Genomic DNA, 17,691 nt, shown 5'->3' with positions numbered 1-17,691 from the left:
TCTTGAGAGCAGGGACTATTTTGATTTTGCTTTGGATCCCCAGCAATTAATATTTCTCTTTCTTGATATTCACCAACTATTTCTTTAAAAATTCATTTTCAGAATTTTCTGGCAAGTTCCTAGACTCTAGTTCTCCACTTCTTTTAAAAATGTTCAAATCAAGGGTCAGCTAGATGGTGCAGTGGATAGAGTAAGGGCCTTGGAGTCAGGAGGACCTGACCCATAACACTTCTTAGCTATGTAATGGACAAGTCACTTAACTCCGATTGCCTTGCCAAAAAAAAAAAAATCAACCCTTTTGGAAGTCTGAGAGTAATGTTTTTTAATGGATTAAAAAATAGATGATTACAAGGGAAACCAATTATTCTAAGATGATATTTTAAACAGATATATATGTGTATGTGTGTGTATATATATACATATATGTATCTATGTATGTAATACATGCATGTATAATATATGTGTGTATGTATATAATATATGTGTATATCCAATATATGTGTGTATATTATATATGTGTATGTATGAAAATATAAAATTTCATGGACCCCCAGATGAAAATTCAATTCTAGAAGACTGACCCCATATAGGAGTCAAGAGTGAAGTTAAAACTATTCAGCATCCATGATAGACAATCTTCAGCTGAAGAGACTGGAGTTACTTGTCTTACATAAAGGAAATCTAAAGGCCAGAAGTGGGGGAACATATCTCTTTTTTCAGATTCTTGCAAAGTGATTGTGTAGGAGGTACATTCCAACTTTTTCTCCTTGCATCCAACCAATTGATGGAAGTTTGAGGGAGGCAGATTTCAGTTCTACCTAATAAAGAATTTTTAGAGCTATCTGAAAATGAGGATGACCTGGAAATGAGGTTTGTGATTCAGCTTAAGGGTAGATTCTATGAGTTCTGAGGTATCTTTGAATATTATGATTCTCTAAAGTAGGTAGAAAAGGAGAAGTGTGAATCCAGACTATAAATTAAATTATTTTTTCATCCTTTAAAAATGCTTGATAAAATTACACAAAATAGAATGACTATGTGAGACAGCAAATGGAAGGAACTATGAAAATGTTTACTGGGGATGTCATTGCAGAAAGGCTTTCTTGGGAACCAGGAAAGCTTGATCAGACCCGTGTAGAGTGAGTCTGTCATCAGATGGAAACATTTGTTTGTTCCCCCACTTTGAGAAATTTCTCCACGGTTTTCTGTCCTCTTGCTGACACACTAAAAAGTCATTTTGGTCACATACGAGACTCCAGAAAAGTAAATGTGTGTGCCCTTACTTTTTACCCCATACAAACTGGTATGGTTTGGTGTTAAGATGATTTGAAAGTTTTACTTTCTGAATTAATCTTATTCCTTGACAGCTAATGTTTTATTTAATCTCTATGATTATGGATTTCCTGCAATTCTTAGTTCATTCATTACACCAACATCTGTTGGAGCCTTTTGTGTACAGAAGAATGCACCAAAAAGAGTGTGGGGTGGGCCACAGTAAGGATGACCTGGAACTTCTACATTCTAGGCATGGAATAAGAGACCGACACTAGAATCATCTTTCGTTTCAAATTGAATTTTAAACTTGAGTTGCTGTAAATAAGAATTTCAGTGTATATTCCAGACTTTATTAAATACTTTCATCTTAATTTATGATAATCAGTTAAAACTTTGGCTTTCTTAAGGCTTGTATGGCAATCCAAAAACTTTATTCTCAAGTACATTATTGAATATTTTTCAAACTGTACATTAACAGGTATTAATGTTTCTTATTACATTTTAGAGACATATTATTACATAGCTCCATTAGTTGGTGCCTTTTTTTTGGCTCTGACCCCTATATGGATCGTGATAGCTGCCAAACATCCAGCTACAAGGACCGTTCTCCATTCAGGCTGGGAGCCCGTCATCATAGCGATGGTTATAAGCAGGTGAGCGTTAATCATGGACAATGTGGGTGTGTGGTGAGAAGGGTAAAAATGTCATTAGCTGGTTTGGAATTTGGAGAATTCTCCAGTGCTGAGGGATGGGGAAGACAAAGATGATTGAAATCTGGAAATGGAAAACTCCTCACTTTTTCAGGACAGGCTTTAGAGATGAGAGGATGTTTTTGTTTGGCTTTAAGGGATACATTCAGTAGACAAAGGAGAAAAAGGGCTTATGTTGATTCACTTTTTTCTTTTAAAAATGGTTTTGTGGGGTGGCTAGGTGGTGCAGTGGATAGAGCACCAGCCCCGAAGTCAGGAGGACCTGAGTTCAAATCCAGCTCAAACACGTAATATTTCCTAGTTATGTGACCTTTGGCAAGTCACTTAACCCCAATTACCTCAGCAAAAAAAAAAAAAAAGTTTTGTACTTCCCACTTCATATTTGATTTTGAAGAGGGGGGAAATATAAAAAAAAAACCATAAAGACAGTAGTGATATAGAGGATCGAGAGTTGGGTAGATCTGGATTCCACTCCCACCTCTGACATTGTCTGATGAATGACCCTTGGTCAGTCATCTTCCTCTAAGTGCTTTGGCAACACTCTAAGACTAGAAGTTGCCAAGCTAGTGCCGACCTGCGTTAGGAGATGGGGTTTCCTCCTTTGGGAGTTCTCTCTACCAGTGACATCACAAGTCCCAGCTCCATCTCTAGCTCATTTTTGCCCAGGCCTATGACTTTATTGAGATGGGCACCTCAGGGTGTGGAGCTTTCTACCAGTTCCAAGAGATGTCTTCTCTACAAGTCATGATTGTAGGGAGGTGGAAGTGAGCCTAGGACCCCCAGCTGGGTTAGATCAGGATAGCCTGCTCTTCCTGACTCTCAGTGCAGGCTCTTGGCCCTCTCCAGAACTCTGGATTCTTCCTTTACATTTTATGGGGGGCCTTTCTTTGCAGAAATGCTAGATACATCTAGATAGTTCAGAATCCTAGATAGCATAAAATCTAATAACTTACATTGGCATAGACCTGTGAAATTTGAAAAGCATTTTACATAAATGGTTGCAATGGAGCCTCATGACTTGGTTTTATGACTCCATCTTGCAGATGGGAATACTGAGGCTTAGAAAAGTTCCTTAGAAAAGCCCATGGTTGGAAGTATAAAAAATAGCTCATTGTTAGCAGTGAGGAGCCCAAAGTCCAGCCCTGCCCAGTGCTACATCTCATGGAGCATCAGTGCCAAGAATCAGTGGGATCTGAGCCCAGGCTGGAGCTCTAGCCATCGGCCCATTTTATGACGGCACTTATCTCTAATCTGGGCACATTATGGATCTCCACTCAGTAGAAGTAGTCTTTGCAACCTCTGACAGCCTCCCTCCTTTACTAGAGGTTCTAGTGTGTCAGTCAAGACCTGTAGGAAGGTTACTTGCCATGGCGATCACCCCTGCAGGTCTTCTTTTTCCATGGAGTGAATGTCAGAGCCAGTTTGGGCACATGCTCACTTGACTGTGTAAATTCTATTCTCATTCTTGCCTTTCAAAAGAAAAAGGAAAAATCTTAAATGGGATGCTGTTGAACCTCTTAGATTAACTTGTAGTCTTTGTCATAATCCTTTAAACTTTGCATTTTCTTCTGATTTTTAAATAAAAAATCAGGGATTTCTGTGTTAAAATACCAGTTTTAATTGACATCTTTTTCCTTCTAAATATTTTATGTTTCAGCATTGGGGGCCTTATTCTAGACACGACAGTATCGGATCCGAATTTGGTTGGAATTGTTGTGTACACTCCAGTTATTAATGGTAAGTACTAAGATTGGTGGTGAATCTTGAATCTAATCATTCACCAAGTAATTGTCCAATCTACATCTCGAGAGGGTTTTTCTTCTTCTAGGCTGTTGTTCCCAGGTTTTGATCTTGGCTTCATTTGTTTCAGGATCAATCCTCATCATGTTACTAGAAATATGAACTTGTGAGTCAGACAGATATAGTGTTTGGGGGAAAGAGGTGAATGGGGCAAGCATCTTATCGTCTAAAGACTATTCAGTTTCAAGTCAGCATATCTGAGTTCAAATTCTGCTTCTAATACTTGTTATTTGGCCAGTCACTTAACAATATTGAGTCATCGATAAAAATAAGATGTTGGGAAGGGCCTGTCCTTGAGGATCATTCCCTGTCCAGAGCCTGACCAGAATCACAAAAAAATTATTCGCAGATTATGAGAGGAGGAGATTAATAATCCTGAGTAAGAGCTGGACCTCTATATGAAGCTGACTTCTGCTTAGAGGTGTGGGCAGGGATTATGCTGATAGTGATGTTGACTGTGGAACAAGGATAGACAACTGAAGTGAGACGTCTGGGGCCTCAGGCCTGTTTGGGTGCCCCAGGAGGAGCTGTGTGAGCCTCCCAGGCAAGGGGCTGGACTAGGCTGGGCTATGATTCTGAGCCAACCCTCGCGGCTTTGCAGAGCTCCACAGAACCAAGAAATGCTTGAAGGGAGAGGGAGAGCTTTGCCACTTTGTGACCCCTGAACCTTAGAGAGGTGGTAGAGAGGCCTCATGGGAACAGGTCCCAGAACTGACAGGGGTTCATGATACACACAAAGCAGACAGAGTTGGTCAGTCCGGAGTCTAGGTGGAAGAGAAATCCCCTCTAGATGTCATTGAATTCATTTTGCATCAAATCTCAGAACATGACAGGACTTTGTAATCCACAAGATATAGGTCTGGTAATCCATAATGGAAAAATCAAGTGGATAAAGAATGTCTGTTGTTCAGAATATAGCAGGTCACTATTGAAATAATCCATCTAGGCTTTTACACTTGCTGTCCCCTACGGTCTCTACTGGCTCTCCTCCCCTTCCTGACTTCCCTAACTTCCTTCCAGTTTTAACTAAATTCTGTTTTCTGCAAGAAGCCTTCCCCAGTCTCCCTTTATGTGAGTGCCTTCCTTTTATGATTATGTCCAATTATGTTGTGTATATTTTGTTTATACATAATTATTTGTGCTTTCAATGATCTCAGGCCATTTCCTAACATCATCTTTTTTAATACAAATATTCTCCCAAAGATGTGACATTGTGGTGATTACAAAATAACACAATCCCTGAAGACTTGGAAATTGCAAGTGACCTGAAAACATTGGAAAGAGATCTATAGTAAGAAAAGGTTGGCTGCCGCTCATCCCTAAAGTGATGATCAGGACACAAGTGGTGAAAAGATATACCAGTAGGAAATGATTTGCAATTTATTCTGCCTGCAGACTCCCTCCCCTGCAGGGACTGCAGCCCTTTCATAACTTAATGGATGGGTCTTTTATAGAGGTTAAGTCACTTGTCTGTGACCTCAATCATCAGAAATCAGATATAAGCACAGGATGACTTGACTCTCGACATTATTCTGCCTCTCTGAAAGATGGCACCAGGAGCTGCAGGGAAGGGAGCCATTTTTTAGAGAGAATGAAGGCTCATGGCGACACAGAGTGGCAGAAGACCTGCTGGGAAGTCCTCGGCCAAAGTCAGCAGATAGTTTGCTGAAGATTTGTGGGATGTTACAAACAGGAATCACAGAGGGAGAAAAAGGTTTCCGGGGTTTGTAGTCCAGAGAATTTAAAGGTATCCCTACCACAGAGATCATAGTGTACTGAAGTGTGATCCTCTTTGTGAGTAGGAACACAATCTTTGTGTACCTTAATCACTAATCCCTGATTACTATTTTGTAAACAGAAAGGACATGGTGTCTATTCCTGATTATTTTGGTGAACCTTAACCCTAATTCCACACTGACCTTCCATTTACCACTGTGTAAGCTTTCAGGTTGTTCTATTACCTGCCGCCCTGTTCCAGAAGAAAATTCTCTAATAATGTGAGCACTTCCCTTTTAAAAGTGAACTCTGCCTATTTCAATTTCTCACTTTTTCTGGACCTCTTATTTATACTTAGTGCATCTAGGAGATACTGAACTAATAACCAAATGAAATTCAGACTTTATAAATTTGTATCTTTTGTTTTTATACCATTTATCCCTTCTCCATTCCTCAAAAAAAAAAAAAAAAAAAAAAAAGAGGAAAAAAATAGCTCAGTAACCAACACATCAGTCAAATTAGTGACTGTTCATTTCTTACTATCCTCCCTGTCAGAAAAGAAGATACGGACACATTTTCATGTGCGTACAAGTTTGGCTTTACAGAATTCAGCTTAATTTTCCCCTCATTTTTTCCATTTACAATGTTATAGTCTTTGGATTGTCTTCCTGGTTCTGCTTTCTTTACTTTGCATCACTTTACGTGTCTTCTATGCTTCTTTGTATTTACCATGTCACCATTTCCTAGAGCACAGTAGTTTTCTATCACATTCATGAAAAACTTTATTTAGCCATTTTCTACTTGAGGGGTATCCACTTGGCATTCACTGCTACAGACAGAATTGTAGTCCCTCTTTCCTTGATGATAGATCATGGCAGAGCACCAGCCAAACTCCATCTCCCAGCATTCATTTCTGAGGGAGCTACTTTAGCAGGATTCTAAATTGCTTTCTAGATGCCTTTCCTATCCAGGTCTTAGTGTGCCTGTCACCATCGATCATTCCTATCTTTTATTTCTTTGGTGGTTTGCTGGTTTGGAAGTAAACTTTAAAGTTGGTCTGATTTTTATTTCCTTTATTATTAGTGATTTGGAAAACTCTCTAATATGGTTGTCAATAGCTTTCAGTTTTTCTTTTGAGGACTGTTTGTTCATGTCCTTTGAATGAAAGAATGAAAAAGCATTTGTTAAATAATTATTTTGTGGCCAAATGTGGTGTTAAAACCTGGAGAGACAAATATGAAAGAAAAGACAATCCCTGCTTGTTCGGAGCTTTCATTCTAATGGGAGAGGAGTGACACCACATTAAGAGAGTGGTGGGCAAGGAGGGACACTTTGACCCCAGAATTTCCAGGGCAGTGAATGGGGCCAGTGAGGAGCAGATGGCCTGACCGCTTTCAGACACTGCCAATAAGGGCAGAGTTGATTTCATTATAATGAACGTTCAGAACATTGTGGGTTGGGGAACTGGACTTGGGAGAAGGAAAGGAGGAGGCAAAGGCACTCAGGGACAAGGTGGCTGATAGGGCTAGTGAGAAGATGTTGGGAAAACAGGCAGTGAAGTGAAGCATGAAACCACAGACCAGGTAAGGAAGTCACTGAGCAGGCCGGGACGCTCCCCGAGGAAGCTCTGGGGGGTATAAACTATCCAGCATGTGCTTTTGAGCGCTTGCTCCTTATCTCTTAGGGGATGGCTTTTGCTCTTGTATGTTTGGGTACATTCCTCATGTATCTGGAAAATCTGTTCCTTAGGCAAGATTATTTGATTAAATATTTTGTACTTGACTTATTTGCATTAATTTTGTTCATGTAAAAGATCTTCAATTTTGTGTAGTCAAGATTATCTGGTTTTATCATTTATGATTGCCATTGACCTTTGTTTGGCTAAGGATTCCTGTGTCTCTTCCCTCATCCATAGCTGTAGAACAACCTCTTCTGATTATCTTATTTGTTATCCAGCTTCACATCCTTTTGGGGCTCATCTGGGTAATAAAGGATTGAAAAATATTGCTCTAAACCTAATTTCAACTAGCTGCTTTCCAGTGTTTTCTAGCAATTCTTGCTAAATCAGAGTTCTCTAATTGTTAACTTCAAAGAGTTTACAAGACAGACACAAATAAAATTACTACTAAGTATGATGTAATAGAGGCAAAGGGGAAAGCTGGGCAAAGGACTCTGGGAATATCTGAGAAGGAAGAGATCATTCAATATACAGGTAGATGGTCTGGAGTCACATTATGGAAATTCTCAAATGCCAGACCCAGAAATCACTCTTTGACCCTGTAGGCAATATGGAGCCAGTGAGAAATTTTGTGTTTGTTTGTTTGTTTTTCAAGACAATTGGGGTTAAGTGACTTGCCCAGGGTCACACAGCTCGGAAGAGTTAAGGGTTCGAGGTCAGATTTGAACTCAGGTCCTTCTGACTTGAAGGCCGGTCCTATCCATTGCCCCATCTAACTGCCCCCAGTGAGAAATTTTGAAAAGGGAAAAGACAGTCACAATTGTGCTTCAACTTAATTTCAGTGGTTGTATAAAGGAGAGAGATTGATGGGGGGGGAGGAGAAGGGGAAAGAGAGGAAGGGAGGGAGAGCACTAGTGTAGTAGGGGGTACACTATGACAGATGTGTATGAATAGAATGAGTAAAATGAATTTAAGAGAAAATGATTGCATGAAGGAAAGTTAACAAGTGGCAATGAATGAACGAAAAATCATTTAAGTGTTAGTCTATGCAATGCACAGCAGTAGGGACACAAACAAGATGCCAGCACACCCCTGGCTTTAAGGAGCTCATATTCTAATGGTGGGAACAAATCACTGGGGAAGTTCCAGCAGCAGATCGTGGCGGGCAGCGGCAAAGCCAATTTAATTCATCTTGTGTAGTTCTCCTTCCATTGGTAAAAACCACTTCCATTTCTGACATTGAACCAAGGGCTAATGACGTGGTTTCTTTGCCTGTTGTTAAAGATGAACATTAAAACGTATGGGTGTAGGGGCAAGCTAGCAGGGGTTTCCACAAATTGTGGCACAAATCAATACAAATGTTGTAGAATGAATCAACCAACAAGCATTTATTAAGTATCTGCTCCATGTTAATCGCTGGGCTAGGTGATGGGGATATGCGTACGAGAGGGACTAGCCTTTCTTTGCCCTTGAAGGTTTCCCACTCTACTTAACAGATCCTTGTTCATAGATAAGTTAATTACAGAATATGGACAAATACACAATGAGTGGACGATCACTATCATGGAACAATCAGACCGAAGAGAAAGGTGCATACACCTATTGGGTGAAGATGATGGGCAAAGCAGAACAGTTGACATTTTTCTACCTGCTTCAGGAATTGTTACCATTGTGTCCAGTGACAAGTGAGATTATATTGGGTTGACAAAAATGATAATAATCATGAGAACAGTTAGCTTTATCTCCCATTTTTTATAATGTTTAGAGGGGAAAAGCTTAGGATGCTTTGGAAGTGTGTTCCTTAAAACAGAGTGGTTGCAAAGCAGGAAACAACTGTGACAAGCTTGGATATCACTTTATCCAGAAAGGAGCATCTGGAGTCTAGGAAAGGGTAGGATGAGTTCAAAGTCCAGAAGCTGTTGGGATCTGAATTCAAGTCTTGTAACTCCCTACCCAATGATCTCTTCCCTAACAGCAGAGTGCTATTATGGAAGTTAGGTTTTCTGAAGGTTGGGTATTTATGCAGTAATCATGAAAATGCCTGCAGAACAAATTTTTTTTTATAGATTTTACTTGTCAAATTATGTTCTTTAAGTCTCTATCATTAATTATTACAAAAGAGAGCTGTATTTTATTTACTGTTTTGTTAAAAGGTAACCAGACCAATTGTGAAAATTTGTTAAGTAGGAAACAAGGATTCAGGGCAAGGATTGTAGAAATAAGTATGCTAGAAAATGATAACAAATGGTAATAGAATTTCTGTTGTCAAGGAGACATGGTTAAATTTAAAAATTCTATAGTAGAATTGAATATTTATTAACAGAATAAGCTGAATTAAGATCCTTTCCTTCAGCGGTTTTTTACCTGGGGACTCTGGGAACTTTAAAATCCATAAAAATAATTACATCTTTATTTTTATTAGTCTTTAACTGAAACTTAGCTTTTTTAGTAATTATAAATATAGGCAGCTTGGTGGTGCTCTGAACAGAGCACTGAGCCTAAAGTTGGAAAGTCTGAGTTCAAATCTACCCTCAAACATTTACCAGCTGTGTGACTCTGGGCAAGTCACTTCACCCTATTTGCCTCAGTTTCCTCATCTGTAAAATGTTCTGGAGAAGGAGAAGGCAGTAACTCTGCCAAGAAAACCCCATAAGGGGTCATGGAAACAACTGAAATATGACTAAACAACATCAAAAGGCAACAATGGATTATTCTGAGAAAGGTCCACAAGCTTTAAAGTGTTCCCTAACACCGAAAGGTAACACTCTGTTTTGACACCAGTTTTGAAAGGTGCTTGATTTTATTTTTGAATTTCAACTTTTGTGGAATAAATGATTTTTTAAAGCATCATATTCTTTCTATGTGTACATATTATGCTAAGTATATGAGAAGTGAGACAGGCCCTGTTCTGAAGGAGCTTACGTTTTCATAAGGAAAGGTGATTTAGAGAGGGAAATGGTGTCTAAGAGAAGGGGTTTGAGAAATCATAGAGGGTTGAGTTGCTATATCAAGTAAGTCATTTAACATGCCATTTCCAGATACAGTAGAAATTGATTTGGTTGGTGTTCAAGAAAAGAGAAGGAAAAGGGGTTTGGGGAACCTAAGATCAAGGAAATACGCATCTTATAGTAGACAATGTGATGGCAATATGATCTGAGTGGATTAGGGGATTACTGAATGTGAGGGGTAAAGCATGATCTGGTGTCCTAGACTAGCAGAAGATATAGTAGGGGCCAGTTGGCTACTTTACATTCAATCACCGATTATCTGGGCCAAGCACTAGGACTGGCACTCCAAAAGTGAGTAAATTGATTTCCCACTGGATTGAGGGAATAGATTCTGGGGCTCTGAGTATGGAGATCTAGGTTCAATATGAAAGTAACTGAGCCAGATGGAGAGATAGTAGGGTCAGGCAAATGGAATGACCTGGATGGATGGATGGATGACTGGATAGGGATGGGAAAGTGAAGTCTGATCGTGGGATGGATGAGATTCTCTACAATGTGTAGATTGTTTAAAAGATTAAAAAGAATTTTAAGTCGCATATTGCCACCAAAAAAAAAATCCCAACAAGTGAATGGATATTTACTATATCAATCTTGTATTTTATTATAGGTAATATTATTCTTAAGTTTAGGCAACAAAGTACTTTGATTAATCTGGCTGCTCCGTAAAGGCTTCTCATGTTGCTGTAACTAAGTCTTATGATTCTCCAGTGTCCCATCACCTTTAATAATAAGGATCGATTGTTTGGACAGTGGTCATATTTGTTCTCAAACACTGATAATCTTTGAACTCTTTTGGGAGTATGGGAATATGATTTCACTTCATCTATTTCTCTTTCCATTTGACAGTCATTAAAGCTCAATGACAATAAAAATATCATTTTTTAAGTTTGCAACGCATTTTATAAATATTATCTCATTTTATCCTTACAGCAATGCTGGGAGGTAGATGCTATTATTATCTCCATTTTATAGATGAGGAAACTGAGAAAAATAGATTTTAAGTGATGTGTCTAGGACCACACTAGCCAGTGAGAGTCTGCAGCCATTTTTGATCTCAAGTTTTCCACACTCCCAAGTCCAATCAAATCAACTGCCCCTAGCTATTTCTAATTTATTGGAATGTATTTAAAGTATTAAAAATACCATAAAGGTTATGGTTTTCTATGTAAGTTCAATCAATTTAAGAATCTCTAACATCTGATAGAATATATAGGATTGGAATTGAGAATACACCATTTGATAATGGAGATGTCCTTAAGACTGGGAGGGCCCAGGAAGTTAGGATCCTAGTATAAAGGATCGTTCTCAATATGGAAGTGATTTTCTGTAGATTGATGTTCTATAATTGAGTGAGGATGAAATTATTCATCTTGCAAAGCCAACTGTATGGAAGATACTCTGCTAGAGTAAGGGTAATCTTGAGGAAAATTTCTTCACACTCAAGGAAACTACAAGAGAGAGAGACTACATTTACACAAATATGATATAAATTAGAATTTAGCAATTTGTAAGAGGAATATAAAATTATATGAGAGCAAATTCGATAAAAATAATTTAGAATTTGGGGGGGAGTAGGAATGTGTCTTGTGGGAGGTGATACATTTCCCTGAAGGAAAGGCTGTCAGTATGTATAGCAAATGTTTAGAGATAGGAGCACCTGGACTGTATTTAGTACATGGTGAGTCCCATTTGATTGGACCATAGATTACATGGGATGGGAAGTGTCCAAATATTTTGGAGATATTCTCTTTCTGAGAGCTAAGACCCAGCAGGCAGCCTGTGTCCTGATCTTGGTATAACAATAATCCTTTGCATTTGGGATGATATCACCATCTGGCAAAGTATACTGCTTGGATCAGTACTAGCCTTTCACTGGGGGATTTAGCTCCCCCTATTTCCCAGGGCCATCCATCACATGTTCACAATTTCTGTTCCTTGTTACTGACAGGTACTACACTCCTGTTCCTGTCGCAAAACTCTGTGTCTCACAGGGTGGGCACAACCCTCAAGACTTGAAATAATACTGTTCCCATAAGGCCTGTGGGAACAGTAACCCAAGACATAAAAATAATTATGTCATAATCAAGCTTACTTGTGGTATATAAGACCTGCCTTTTGTGAGCATGTTAAATCCTCCTTCTGAGAGGAGAAGGAAAGGCTCCCATCTGCAAATGTTATTTTCCTCACTCTGAAATTAATTAAACTTCTGTTTTTATCTGACTTTCCTGTCTCTAGCCTGTCCTGTTTCAGCTCTGGCCACCCACAGGTTAGAGGCCAGTTCCGGTCCAGTTGACAGAAGGAATGAGAGACAAGGTTGGAATATCTCAATTTGGGGGTCATAAAATTTAAAGCTGAGAAGGTCTTTAAAAATCAAAGAATTATAAAACAGGAAGAGCCTCAGCAGCTATTCCATTCAATTCTTATCCAAACAGAATTCCTGCTTCACCATAGGTCTTGAACTAGGTTTTCTGACTTGGGATTATCCCGATTATTAGGAAGGATTGTTTTCCTTTCAATAAGAGTAAGTCTAAATTTGCCCCTCTACAGCCTCTGGGGACATGGAGCTATTAACAAAAAAGCCTTGGGATCAATCGAATAAGAATAAAGTTGGCATGTGGGGAAATAATCCACACCATAAGTGTATGATGGCAGATGCATAGTTACAGAACTGGGCCTGGGGGTTTTAGTGGATTGGGATGTGGTAGCCCAAATAGCTACTGTGATCTTGAGCATCATGAAGAGAGGGGTGAGCTCCAGGAATTCAGCAGTGATTGTCCCACTAAACTCTTTGTGTCAGTCCTCATCTGAAGTTCTATGCTCAGTTCTGGGCACCATCATTTAAGAAAGAGAGCAGCTCAGCCTTCCTGAGAGTCCTAGAGGCCATTCCACGTGAGAATTGGTTGAAGGAAGTGGCCATGTTTAATCTGGAAAAGAGAAAGAATGGAAGAGGGATTTAGAGTGGTTCTGTTTGTGACAGAACCAGGAGAATTGGTACAAGGGACAAAGAAGGCAGTTCAGGTTTCATGTCAGACAAAGCTTTCTGAAATGAAGAGATGTCCCAGTGTGATAACTTATCATATAATTAAAACTACTCTCATTTTCCCCTCAAGGTTTTCTCTTCTCTATCTGACCATTACTTAGTTACTTCAGCTGAGCTTTCTGGCTCTGGATCCAATCCCTTCACCATCGTGGTTGCCCTCCTTTCCAGATGCACTCTGACTTATTGATGTTCTTCCTGATCTTACATCCAGAACTGAACAGTATATTCCAGAAGTGACTGGATCTGAGGAGAGGATGATGGGATTACCATTCCCACCAGTTTTAGCTCTCTCTTGATGTAGCTTTCATGACTTTCATGTCCCTCTGTTGACTCATGCTGAGCTTGCAACCCAGCAATCCCCACAGCGGCTATCTAGATCCGACTCCTCCATCTTGTACACATGAAGTCGATCTTTGGACCCCAAATACAAGACTTTATATTTATTTCCATTAAATATGTTCTTATTTAAAGCTATTCAATATTCTAGCCTGTGAAGATTGTTTTGAATCCAGACTACATCCTAGTTTAGCTTTTTAATCATTTGCAATTTCAACAAACATGCCATCTATGACTTTATCTGAATCTTTGATTTAAAAAAAAGCAAAGGACTGAGCACCAAGCCTTGAAGGCCTTTTCTACAGGACACTTCCAAATTGATATCAAACTATTAGTAAGTATTGGCTGGACCTGGCCATTTATCTGCTTTTAAATACACTTAATTGTTCTTTTTCGCTAGCTAACATCCATCTTACCAAAGGAATATCCTGAGAGACTTTTATCAAATGTTTGTAAAAATCTAGGTAAACTATTGTCTTTAGTATTCTCCTGATGTAAGGATCTGGTGATACTGAATGGAAGGAGAATCTTTAGTCTGGCACGAGCTGCGCTTGGTAACATCAGGCTAGGCTTTTGGAATCTCCACTGTGTTTCATTTTATTCTTTAGCTTTTCCTTTAATAAACCCCTCTAGATTTAGGAAAATTTAGGAAGGAAACTTCCTTGCCTTCTCTGCAGAGGAAGGAGGCTATAGATGTGTGTATACACTGTTGGTCATGTATTGGTTGCCTTTTTTCTTCTTTTCCTTATTTATTCTTTGTTACAAGGGATGATCACTAGGTTAGTGAGAAGGGAGAGCTTCATTTGGAAATGAAGGTGATAGAAAAAATTATCAATACAAACTTAAATTCTCTAGAATTTTCTTAGAATTGAAGTAGAGCTCCTTGTCTTGTCATTTGAAGATTATTCTCTTTCCTCCATTTGAAGATCTAGATACCGTTTGCCCTTCTTCACTTCTGTGATTCCTCTCTAGTCCTCCCCAAATTTGGGGGGAATCACTGATAGTGGCTTAGCCATCATGGTTGCTAGTCTTTCCAAGAAGCAGTGGTACAGTTCACTTGGGGTTAGCATGTCAAGGACAGCTCCTATCTCTTTTGCTTTCTCTTGGGTGTCAGCTTCCCTTTCATCTTTTTGGTTCCATCCTTTCTTGCCCAAAGGGTCAATCTCCTTGGTAGAGAAAACAGAAATGGAAGATTTGAGCAGCTATGCCGTCTCTCCCTTAGTGATTATCAAGTCCTATCCTTTTGTTGTTATCTTCTTTCCTGATATATTTTTTTCCTAAGAAAAAACAAACAGAATCCCTTTTCTGGTTCTAAAAGTCCATGCTGGCTTTGGCTTTCTTTGGGATAGAGCCATCATGACACAATCCTCAAATGTGTGTCGCACTTTTGATTAATCTCCAGATTCCTGCCCTTTCTTCCATCTTCTGGGTGGGTTGGGGAGTTCACTCACTTGAGTTTATTCAGGCAATTCCTTCTTTTCCTTCTCATCAGTATTTTTTCTCTTTGTCACCTTAAAATTTAATTCTTGAAAACTCTGTGCCCTCTGGGGACTGTTTTTCCTGGTATTTGTATTGTAATACCTTGCATTTTAATCCACAAAATCGTATCTATCCTTTCTGTGAACCCTTTGAAATATGTTTTCCAGTATCAGTCTATACTCAATCCATCATCAGACTATACTCAGTTTTCTTTTTTAGCCCCAAATCCCTCCCTTTTCATTTTACAGATGAGGAAACTGAGAACTGGAGAGGCTGAGTTGTCCGACATCACATGGATGGAAAATAGCAGAGCTGGAATTGGACAAAGACCCTTTGTTCCAATTTTATAAGAGCACTTCAAATCGAGTTCTCTTGCTTTTCCATTGAACCATAGCTGCCTTTCTAGAAATAGAGTGTGATTTTGTGAGGCAGGATTTCCATGGTTCAGCGTGTTCCAGAGAAAGAATAATTGCAGAGAGTTTGAAGTTTGGGATTGTAGGTCAGAATCAGTGCAGAAAGGTATATTTTTGTCTGTTAAGAACATCAAATATAGGTCACTCAAAGAAGGTTGGGTAACCTTTTTCTCTGAGTGTGTATTTTAAAAGGGCTAGATGACCTGAAATCCTTTACAGTTCCAAGCTTCTTTGGAGAACATGGAGTACCAATAGATCTCATTTTTTTTTAATCAATAAGGGAAAAACAGTAGAAACAGAAAACCATTGTTATTGTCATCCTCTTGAAAAACAGCCTCATTCAAATCCATTTTCTTGCCACTTCAGCTTCCTAAACAGTTATTGCAAATCTTTCAAAAGGAAGACATAGCTTGTGAAGTTTTATTCCAGTGAGATAAGGCATATAATTAGTTTATGGTAATTAAAAAGCAAAATGTCAGTGATTAATGAAACATTTCTGTGCGACTAAAGGACTGAAATCATGTCAAAAGAATTTCATTCTGTAAGTGGGGCTGGCAAGGTGCTGGTAAAAGACTGAAGGCGAAATGATTATTCCCTAAAAAATCAACAAGGCACTCAGTGCTTGGAGGAGCCATGTCCTTTGTACATAGAATATGAATGAAAATAGCTAGATCTCATTTCTCTCTTTAGTGTCTAGAGGGCATCAGTTTATTTCAGAAATCATTTATTAAGCATCAGTTCTGCCCAAGGCACTGAACCACAGAGACAAGTGAAACAGGACCTGCTCTTAAGGAACCTATATATGTTCTGCAGCAGGTGGTAAAACACATGGGCAAGTCAAGGAAACATAACAGATGCAGGGAGAGAGCAGGGAGAGCTGGGAAGGGCATGGGACCAGGGAGCGCCCTATGCAGAAGTTGGTACCCAATCTAAGACTTGAAGGAGACATGGTTCTGAGGAGAAGGGCCATAAAGAGCAGGATTGTGACATTAGCCTGGATGGTGAGTGGCAGATTGTGGAGGCCTCAAATGCCAGTTATAGAAAGAGTAATTTATTCTACAGGCCAAGGAAATCTAAACACAAATGGGGAGAAAATGACATCTGTTTCCCAGTGAAAATCCCATCTTCTACAAGAAGCTTTTCCCATACCCTCTGTATTTTATTGCCTTCCCTCTGTTAATTTATTCTTATTTATTATTTATCACTTAAACTCTGTCAAGTCCTCCACAAATCACAAGGGCCCCAATAAACCAACTTTATATCCTGCATATAGTTTATCGTCTCTGCCTTTAAATTGTGATCTCTTTGAGAGCAGAGCTTGTTTTTTGCCACTTTTTGTATTCTCAAAAATAGCACAGTTTTTGGCATATGAATGCCAACAATAATAAGATAATATATAATAATAATAAGATAAATCATGAATGTTTTTCAATAAGTCAATAAATGTTTATTGATTGAAAATTCCAGAATTCTTTTTCCTTATGAGAAGTAATCTTTAAGGGGCATTTAAGTGACACAGTGGATAAAGCAGCAGTCCTGAAGTCAGGAGGATCTGAGTTCAAATCTGGCCTCAGACCCTTAACACTTCCTGGTTGTGTGACCCTGGGCAAGTCACTTAATCCCAATTGCCTCAGCAAAATTAAAAAGAGAGAGAGAGAAGAGAGAGAGAGAGAGACAGAGAGAGAGAGAGAGAGAGAGAAGTAATCTTTAACATCCTTTGTTGCTATGTTGCTAAACTGAATTCACATGGAAACTGCCATAATTATGAATATGTCTCTCCCTTACTCTCCTTGGTATTATTTTATTACAAAAACATTAAGAAGTTCTGGTTACTCATGATTCACCTCAGAATTTCCTATATGCCAAAATTAGTTTTATAGAATTTAAACATTCTGAAAAGATAGTCTAATAACAAAAATTAAAATGGACATATTTACAGGCCAACCTTCCGGTATCTAGACAATATAAAACATAGCCATTTAAGAGCTTTTTTCTTCTGTGCTAAGCTAACATTAATGAATGTAATTCAAGGAAATGAATGTAATGCAATTTATGTCCTGCCTTATTGATTTGATTTTTAAATTGGGAAATTTTCTTGAACTTGGTTAATGATGGAAAAAATTTATCCAAGTCATCTTCTCTAACTAGAATATTAGACTATATGATTAGTGGTGGTGGAGTTTGTCTATATCCCAGCTTCTTTAACTGTGGTTTGCAACCCTGTATGGGATTTTGT

General features: G+C 38.8%; 1 protein-coding gene across 4 annotated transcripts in view; it reads left to right on the top strand.

Moving 5' to 3' along the window:
• The window catches only part of SLC41A2 (solute carrier family 41 member 2), a 133,306-nt gene that overhangs the window by 75,878 nt on the left and 39,737 nt on the right, over positions 1-17,691 (top strand). For all 4 annotated transcript variants that reach the window (XM_051961323.1, XM_051961322.1, XM_051961324.1 and 1 more), the window contains exons 7-8: positions 1,781-1,928; positions 3,643-3,722. In XM_051961323.1, the coding sequence (XP_051817283.1) occupies positions 1,781-1,928; positions 3,643-3,722 (228 nt within the window). The remainder of the gene's footprint in view (positions 1-1,780; positions 1,929-3,642; positions 3,723-17,691) is intronic.

The sequence above is a fragment of the Antechinus flavipes genome, chromosome 5 (genome assembly GCF_016432865.1).
Source record: "Antechinus flavipes isolate AdamAnt ecotype Samford, QLD, Australia chromosome 5, AdamAnt_v2, whole genome shotgun sequence".
In the NCBI taxonomy this organism is placed as follows: Eukaryota; Metazoa; Chordata; class Mammalia; order Dasyuromorphia; family Dasyuridae; genus Antechinus; species Antechinus flavipes.
The sequence above is the reverse complement of the archived record's forward strand: the minus strand, read 5'-3'. Positions and strand labels throughout refer to the sequence as shown.